Genomic DNA, 9,970 nt, shown 5'->3' with positions numbered 1-9,970 from the left:
GAACGTTATTTTTATAATTTTATTATGAGATCATAAGCTGAATAAATCATGCAATTATTTGAAGTAATTTTAACATCATACATGTGTATTTCTTCAACTGCATGAACACCTAAATGTCCATACATTTCAGCTTTTCTAGTTCTTTACAATAAAATGAAATATTGAGTTTCTTGCAAATAAACTTATTATATATAAATCCAATCAATATATTATATAATAAATGGAAAATATTGTCATAAATTCATTTTATTTTCAGGTAAAAATTCTTCAAGGACTTGGACTTCATACAACTCTCATCACTGATGGAAATTGCCCCATAAATTTATTTAATACTGCACAAGGATTGATAGGAAATTCCTTATTGGAGCCACCCGCTAAAATGCAAAAGGTCGAATGATTTTTCAGTACGTAAATATAGTAATTCACCACCTCCTTAACAAGTTACTGAATATTTCTTTGTCTGCAGGAATAAGGAAACTCGCTAAGGCCAATATAAAATTGGATGATGACTGCCATTTTCATTCCTTAAAATAATTACTGTTACTTGTGTTAATGAAGGGAAGACTGTGTGAATTCAGGCTATTTGACATTAGTTTGTTGTTGAAACATGAGCATTCTATTTTTAATACTAATGATACAAATTGTTGTTTAAAATCAAATATATTTTTCCGATTTTGCAATTTCTGTAAAATTAAACAGCTTTTCAAGTTTGTCTACACACCATGCAAGAAAAATTGATGTACTTAGAACAAATAAAAATGTATGCAGATGTAGATTATTTACTTATCTAAATACATCTGCTATTAGAATAAATAAATATATATATATATATATATCTTCAACTAGCAGGTCAGTGTTGACCAGGCAAAAAGTAATACAGATAAACATGAAAATTAAAACATTGCATAATAATTAATGGGTCATTATTAGGTTTAATGCATTATTATATAATTATCGCTGCATCAAATTGAAATTATAGGATTCCAGAAGATTTCATGTTAGCAGGATCCATAACAATTACCCCTGCAGACCCAGCAATTGGAAGAAATTTTAAGTTGGTAAGAAAACACTTGTGAGATTTTACATTTAAAGTTCTGTGAAGAATATTTTATTTTGTACATTTCATTACAGTAGCAAATTTTAATTTTATATAGAGATAAGGTGTTTTTTGTGTACCTACCCAAATACTGATTATTTGGCTTCATTTGTATTGTTTCCAGAAAAAAAATAATTTATTTGTAAATAATGTCATTTGGTAACAAACTATTAGTTTGTTTTGATTTAAGATGCTAAATTAGTTGATGAGTTGTCTTTATCAATTTTACTGAACCCAAAGATAAGAGGATGCAATGTTATGATTTTTATTAAAAGAAAACTGGTGATGAAAGAAACATATTTTCACATATTCACAATAACTAAGTCTCAGGAGACTGATATTTTGTAACTTTTTCTAAATTCTTTTCATCCTGTAGGCACTTTTTTTACTTCTATACCCATTATGGGTTTGGCCATACCCACAATAGAGACCAATGAGGGATGGGATCTAACACGAGTTTAACCAAACAGGAAAACTCTTGGGGAAAACTGCTTGCCCAGATTCAAGCCTGTTCCCAAAATGTTAGGCTTTACTGCCTTGGCCATCCAACCATCTTGTGTTTCTTAACTATCCACAGGAAATATGTATTTGCCCAAAATGGTTTTAACAGGAACATAGACAAAGCATTCTCTCTAATGATGGACAAGATGGTTAAGGCATCAGCCTTCTGCTCTGGGGATCCAAGATTGAATCCAAGTGGTTTATCCAAATATGTTATTTCTCACTGTCCAACTGCTTCCATTGTAGGCCTGGATATTGAAAAAGGGGTTCTCTTAGTGTCCATAGGATGGGAAACATTAAAAATGAAACTATTAATGGGAGAATTTTAATTGAAGTTCCATCTAATAGTTTTTATTTAATTATCATAACCATAATTTAAGAGAGATTTTTCTAGCAGAAAATCTTTAATAAAAAGGAATTTGAAAATAACAGTAAATAAATTATTTGAATTTAAAATAAATTTTTAATTATTAATATTGAGATTTGCTCATGAATCAGGTAAAAGATAATCTCTTCAAAAAAATTTGCAAGGTCCCTACTGTTTTCCATTATAGCACTGCAAGTTAGCTTATATTTTCTGCAGGATCCTAGTAACTGAAAAATGTGGTTTAGATCAGTCAAATGGCTTAGAAGTGTACAGAGAAGAACATACAGGCAGAAAACACACTATTTTTTATATGTAATTAAAGCATAATTAGCAAATTCTGAATTATAAGTCAATATTGAAGATGATAATGGTAACTAAGTTATTGTTGATTTGCTACACATTATAAGATCTTATGGATTTTATACATTATCAATATTACACCTTAAATCCTTATATACAGTTAATTTTCTTCTAGTCTGTATTGTTGGCACGCCATTTACTTCTCATAGATGTGCTACAAAACTTCAAAAACATCATTAGATAATGCTAATAAAATATTTGTATATATATTTTATCATATAAGAAATTTTCATATTTCATTTATGTGTATAAGATCATCAATACAATAATAGCTCATTGGTGCACCACCAAAAATTAGAAGTATTTATTTGTTGAAACCGTGTCTTCTTCTTGTTCTTGAAAATAGTTTCATCATCTTTTAATCCATATATCAATAGATATGGATTAAAAGTTGATGATGAAATTATTTGTCAAGTGTCAATAAATTCACCAAGTCGTGACATTGAACCAAGCAAAACAATATTAAATATGTTATGTTGAATATCTGTTAGACATTAATAAAGAAGAAAGTTTGTAGAGAAGCATTGGAAGCGGCTATCTTTTCTTATAAGAGTCAGCCAAGGCCTTCGTTCTTTTATTCCTCCGCGCGCGCATGAAATTTGCTTAAAAATTCCTGCAGAACGCGATGGGAAACAACATGGTGTCCTCCTTGGTTCAGATAGTTTCGTTTCAGTACCCGTTACGCGATAGATTTTAAAATTACAGATTCCAAAATACTATCGATAGGTACTTTTCATTGGTATCATATTTTTCTTTCATCGTTGTCCCCAAATGCCTACAAACAGCAACTCCCTCTCATGGTGACGTAGATGCGGAGTCACCGCTATTAACGAACGCACCCAAGAATTGAAGAAGGGATTCTGAGCATAGCATGAATTCACGTCACTAGTTATGATTCAAGGTCCAAGACCTCGCTTCTGATTAGTTTCTGACGTCATGTCCTATCAGATCTTATTTTACAAGTGCGTTTCCGACTGGCTCATTTAGATATCTGATTTTTCGAACACTCCCATTGTCAAGAATCTGAGTTCGTATTCCACTCGAACATTCAAGCCAAATTCGAATAATTTTTATTGTTTACATATAATGACCCATTATCGTCCAGAACTGAGTCACTTTTATGCTAATAAATTAAATCATTAGAAATATTTTATTAAAATTCAATTTTTACGTTTACTTTCCTCCACTAGAGGGATACATTTTATAGCAGACGAAATCATAATCGTTTAAATACTCGATTTGATTGTTGTATATATTTTATTTCGGCGTGGATATATTTAAAATATCATTAAAAATAATTTTTAAATTACGATAAAATTATTGTTACTGAAAAAAATAAAGATTATGTAAATTAATTTATATCCCAATCGGAAAAATTTACGAAAGATGTCGCTACTGGAAACAACCGCGTGTTTATTGAAGTGTTCCTCATGGACGTCGTTGGGTTGTGTTGACATGGAAGAGAAGAGGAAGGGTTTTCCTTGCGCTTTATGTAACAAGAGATTTTCTAGGAAAGATAATTTAAGCAGACATTATTGTCAAGTTCATAAAATTATTCCAGATATCAGGAGGACTATTTATTGCGCTGAAGTTAATTGTGGATTTAATACAACATATAATTACAAATTAAGAGAACATTTAAGAGACGAACACGAACTTGCTTCGTACGAATCAAGAAAAATTATATTCGAATCTTTAGAAAGTATGTACTTTCCTCCACTAGAGAGTGGAGGAAATTAATTTATTTTGAATATATTCCTCCAAATTTTTTATAAAGTTTAATTATTAAATGTCATTATCTTCTTTCTATTCTGCATTAGAATTTTGGGAATGGAAACATCAAGTCGAAAAAGCAAGTTGTTCAAAATTTTTCCAAACTAGTAAGAAGAAATTAGGTTCTGGTTATAGTAAATATTATTTTTCTTGTAACAGAACTGGAATTTATAAGCCAAAAGGAAATAACAAGAGAGCTTTGAAGTTTCAGGTGATTTTATTAATATTGTGGACCACAAAGTCCTTATGTATGTTGATTAGTGTTTCTGACATCCTTATCCATGTTGTAAGTTTGAAATCGTTGATGTAGTCCCTAATGACAGATTTCTGTCTTTGTCTGAAGTAGCATTGAAAAATTTTCTTTATGGATCTCCTATGTGAATTGTCACATGCTAGATTTGTACTTTGAGGAAGCCACAGTAATCTCATCTACAGTAGTGGAACCATATCAGATTTTAAGAGCTTCAAGTTAAAATTTAATATGAATTGCTACACATTTTAATAAATTTTTACTTTTAAAATTTATACAACATATATAAATCACTGTATCAGTAAATAACTCCACAATTAAATTATTTTTATTAACTTTTTTGTTAAGGGAAAGACTTGGACCCCATAGTCCCCTCCCTGGTTATGCTGGTGGCTTCCTACATTTGTGTGACCAAAAAGACTAATCTCATGCATAGAGACTTAGTGACCACACCATATTATAATTAAGGCTTATAATTATTTTCACATTAAAAAAAAAAAAAAGTGAACTATCAAATGTCAACAGCATTAAAATTTTAAAAAGAATAACACTAAATAGTTAAAAATATGTTTGATATATATGCACTCATGTTCAAAAAGTAAGCAATAATCATTAATTCGGCATAGATCTCTGGAACTATTGATCAAAACACTTAAAACAGAACATTGTATTCTTTATGCAGCAAAACAATTGAAAAACAAAACTAAATTATATCAAACCAAAATTAACAAAGAAAAAATATTAAGCAAAACATAAAATTAACAAAAACATTAACACGATGTTTTTCTTGCATGTACGAGACCTGTACAGCATATCTCAAAACATTGACTCTGTCAGAGCTAAGTACATTCTCAAACAAGAGTATCTTGAAACTCCTCATGTTCTTGGAAGAGGCTGATGGGATGATGCTCTTTTCCCTAAAGCATCCCAACATGTTCTATGGAATTTATATCTGGAGGTTTTGCTGGCCATTCCATGTGGCAAATGTCGTCATTGTCAAGAAAGTCATTGATGACTGCAGCAATTCTGTGCAGACATTTTCATCCATANTCAAAATAAACAAAAAAAAATGTTTCATAAAGATTTTTCGGTGTTTTATCTAAGAAAATAAAATCCTTAACATTATTTCCATTTCTTTAAAATAAAATTACAAATAGATTTTATACTTTCTAAACTTAAAACTCACGTAATTTAACAATTTCTTTTTGTTCTTTTACACTCAAAAAATAACCTGAGAAAATATAGAAATATATAAAATAAAGTAACATTAAAGAGATTTTTTGATAAAAAAAAATAATTTAGTTTATTTTTTAAATAAATATTTAGCAAAAAATATATTTTATGTTATATTTAAATGGTAAAACAATAGTTAAAATTAATTTTTATATTCATATAAATGTATTTTAATAATAAAAAAGGGTTATAAAATTCAATTTTTTTTTTCTTGAATTAACTTAATTTCTTTTAAATTTTTTATTTATTTATAATTTACAAACACGAATATAAAATTTAATGTTTACTTTAAACAAAATCAATATAAACATTTTACTTTATTAATTTATTTTTAATTATATATATTTACAGGGTGGTCCAAAATTCAAGTAACCACAATTTATAATATATTTTTAACACAAAATAAGCTTCATTATTTAATAATTATAAACACATTTTAAATGTAAATTAATTGGTTTATAAATTCCTAAAATTTAAAATATAAAGCGTCATATCTTATAACATGTTGTTATTATTAAATTGATTGATCTCTCCAGAATTCAAATTATAGATAATTAGAAAAGTTTCCATTATCTTTTGGTCAAAAATTTTAAAATTTTTATTTTATTTCTTAATTTTTTTTAAAAATAAATTTTATTCAAACTCTGACAGGATATTAATTAAACAAAGAATAATTTAAATTAATTACCCTAAAGCTATAACGTTTTTAAACGTAAAGTATTACCTCTGGGTATCAAACTATATCTCCTAATCATTTATTCTGTATTTTTTCAAAATAAATTACATATATTTTATGTATATATAAGTTAATAAATGAAGCAGAATAAGAAAAATATATATATAATGTATATATAGAGGCTTGTGTAAATTAATACAACTACTTAGTTAAAATATAATTTAATAAATTAATAATTCTCTTTATATTTATTCATAAACAATCATTTTTTAAAGAATTATTTCGATATAAATTCCTCTAGACACTCCTGAATAATCAATGATGCAGCTCACAAATTGATATACATATTTACTGAAGTCTCTATGTCAATTTGTACCATTAAGGTATGTTAATTATAAATACATTAGATAAGAGGAAAAACTTTGTTTTACTTTTCACTACACGTCCTTATACACTTCTTTTTTGTTTTTTCCTTTTTAATAAATAATCATAATAAAAGGAAAATAAAAAAACTGCTTGAGAAGTAAAAAAAAAAAAAAACTAGAATTATAACGAGAAAAAATTGATTGTAAATTTCTAATTTTAAGAAAATTTATAGAAATTATAATATACAGTAGTTTCTTTACTATATAATTAATCCTTGGAAACCGTCGTTAAGCGAGGACGTCATAAATCGAAGCTTAATTTCTCCATAAGTTTAGTGTTATATATTGATATTCTGTTCTTGAAAATAAGCTTTAAACTGTATTATATCACACCGAAATGACCAAGCTAAAACAAAATATGATCTTTTATACGTCGTAACAGTAAACTTATATCAGTCGTAAAAGCGGGTGGTTTAACACAAGTAATAAAATTAAGGAATTATCTTTAAACATTATCTGAATTTAGATTTTATTTTTAATTATTTATACAGATATTTGCGTAAATATTTTTAATTAATTAATGCAATTACATGTTAACAATTCTTATAACGCAATAGTATAAATTCACTATAATTTACAAACAGATTATTAATTAATTTATTAAATTTTGATGTAAAAATCTCAAAATTCCAACAGAAAATTCCTGAGAAATCAATGATAAATTACCGATAATCTATGCCAAATATTCGATATTATATAAGAAAAATTTGAGTGATAAATTTATAATTTATAAAAAAATAAACTAAAATTGCAAGTATTTTTGCCATTTTATACTGAGCAAACTACAAAAAAAACGAAGAAAATTTCTGTATTTTTATACAGCTATATGTTATATAATATTTATAAATTTATATCTTATATAATATTGCTATTACTTAAAAAATAAGCCATGTTTGTTCATTTTGAATTCAAATTTTTTGTGTGTGTTAACTAAAAAGCAGTTTATCAAAGAAAAAAAAAAGGACGAATTTTTGAAAATATAATTTACAGAAATAATACAATTTTTTTCAATAAAATTAAAAGATTTTGGCAGAAATATTGTAAAAAAAAATAAAAAATTGCACGGTTTGTATCCCTTTGCAAACAAGTAAATGGATCTTGAAAGATCTCTGGTGTTATGAAGAAGCTAAGCTGCAGAGGGCGCTACAAGGGAGTTTATCATCTGGGATAGCGCATACAGATCGCCAGTTGGTGTAGAGAACGTTAAGGTGTGCGGTGTGTACTCGGCTACTCCAGCCAATAACAACGCATGCGCTATGGTGATATTTATTCCCTGGAAGACATTGCCTGTTGCACCGGACCGATCACAAGAAAATCCTTAAGAATAATTGGAGAAAAATAATTAAAGGTATGTAATTATTCATATAATTTACGATTATAAAGATCTCTCGCCAGTTATTAAAGAAATATATACAAAATGGCACTTTGCTAAGAGTTGTTGATACTGTCTTGTCCATTGCTCCTGAAGTAACCTTCATAATTCATGATGAATTTTTAATATATTATTTATTTATTTATTATTATTATTTTTTTTTACAAATTTAAAACGAAACCGTGCTTTGTCGCATCGTTATTTAAGAGATTATAAATTTAAAAGATGAGAATGGCATCGTCGTCAAATCGAGAAGTGGATTTTAATTGAAGTTGCTGTCTTTACGTATTGAATGGTTGGTTAATGCGTTCTCTGGTCAATGAATTCAATCCAATAGAAGTGTCCGTCACAGGTGTTCACCTCTGTGGATTATAGTGCATGAAATTGTTACCTATTGTACTTATGTTTCGTGTGTAATATGCAACGTGTAATTAGTACATAAATCTAATTATGTTCATCAATTTTAAAGAAACATTATACCATTCGAGCGCATCACCTCGCGTGTGATTAACAAAGAACTAAGAAAATTTCTATAAAAAAAAAATCGGTTAATAAAAAGTGTAATAATTAATTTTTGTATTAAAATATATAAATGCTTACTTTTTATAATAAAATATTTTACTTTTATATATATAAATATTTAGCTTTAAATAGAAGCTTAATAAGTATAATTGTTATAGGATTTATCTTGTGTGATAAATTTAATATAAGGATAACACTAATGCTAACAAACGATAGATTTTAATATATATACCATTAAACTAATCTTGTAGGGTGTCGAGTTATATTTTTCTATTTTTCACTTCTTGTTATCTTGTCGGTAAATATTTATATTGCGAGACGTGTTAGTTAATATTATAGAAAAATTTTTACTACCTTTTGCTATATTAATAAGATAACACATAAATATTCAATTAATTAAATATAAATTTTAAAAAATTCTAGTTTAAAATATTAAATTTTTATTTTATAATAATAATAATGATGTTATTATTGAAATAAAATATTTAAAACTAAATTAATTTTTAGTTTCATTAGTCGAAAATTCTTCGTTGATCAATAGTTGAATACACATGAAAATGCCTTAAAATTAAAAAAAAAATTCAGGGTTTTAGTTTAAAAAATTTAAATTATTATTATTTAAAATATATCAGCAATATTTCTTTATCTTTGAGATAATTTTTTGTATCAACAACACACGAACAACTACAGAAAACTAAACATGTTATGTCTCTCTTATAATTCTTTACTAAAAAATATATATATAATTATTATAAAATTTAAGCTTTTAATTTTAATTTTTTTTAAAATATAAATGTAATATAATAATTAAAATATAATTATTAAAATGTAATATTTTATAACAATATTGCATTTAATTGCTTTTAGTGAAGTACATAATAAAATTTTAACTATGTTTTCTAGTAAGTACACAAAATAATACTTTAGAAATCAATGTTATTAAGTATTGATGCAAGAAAGAGCAGTTGTATATATATATATAATAAATTTGAGCTCTTCTATAATATTTCCTGTCCTTTTTCTTTTGTTTAGCCTATATTATCAATTACCAAAAATTAGGATGGTAGAGCAAGAGAATAAGAAAGAGGAGAGAAGGTTCCAGTAAGATACTAAGGACCACAAATATATTTTTTAAAATATTTCAAAACATTTCTTTAAAAAATGTAATTTATAATAAAATATTTATTTATTTTTAATTTAAAAATAAAAAATTTTAATTAAAATCTTTTAAGTATCTCGCCATACTTTAAAGGATGCTCAAGAGAAAGTAAAGCTTGATGAGATCTTAAGTCTTTTTTTTTAAATAAAGGAATTAAAGAAAAATTTATATTTAATAAATTTTAAATTCTTTGTACTTTGTTTTTTCTTATTTTTAACCCATTAACAATGGAGTAA

At 26.4% G+C, this 9,970-nt stretch overlaps 1 protein-coding gene across 3 annotated transcripts; it reads left to right on the top strand.

Moving 5' to 3' along the window:
• Positions 1-229: 229 nt before the first annotated feature.
• On the top strand, positions 230-4,554 carry LOC111616472. Of its 3 annotated transcripts, XR_002755255.1 has the most exons (4): positions 230-388; positions 467-1,058; positions 3,886-4,026; positions 4,145-4,386. XR_002755255.1 is itself a non-coding variant. In XM_023357878.1 (3 exons), exons 1-3 carry the CDS (start codon positions 3,711-3,713, stop codon positions 4,269-4,271), a joined length of 363 nt encoding a protein of 120 aa, XP_023213646.1. In that variant the 5' UTR covers positions 3,547-3,710; the 3' UTR covers positions 4,272-4,554. The 3 variants fall into 3 exon arrangements, 2 of the variants coding, with proteins under 2 accessions (XP_023213646.1, XP_023213645.1); XM_023357878.1 differs by lacking the exons at positions 230-388; positions 467-1,058 and having other exon boundaries at positions 3,547-4,026; positions 4,145-4,176; positions 4,257-4,554; XM_023357877.1 differs by lacking the exons at positions 230-388; positions 467-1,058 and having other exon boundaries at positions 3,549-4,026; positions 4,145-4,554.
• Positions 4,555-9,970: the final 5,416 nt, after the last annotated feature.

Source organism: Centruroides sculpturatus, unplaced genomic scaffold, assembly GCF_000671375.1.
Source record: "Centruroides sculpturatus isolate CEXI.00-Female unplaced genomic scaffold, Cexi_2.0 scaffold3398, whole genome shotgun sequence".
Taxonomy (NCBI): Eukaryota; Metazoa; Arthropoda; class Arachnida; order Scorpiones; family Buthidae; genus Centruroides; species Centruroides sculpturatus.
This window is presented reverse-complemented; position numbering and strand designations above follow the sequence as displayed.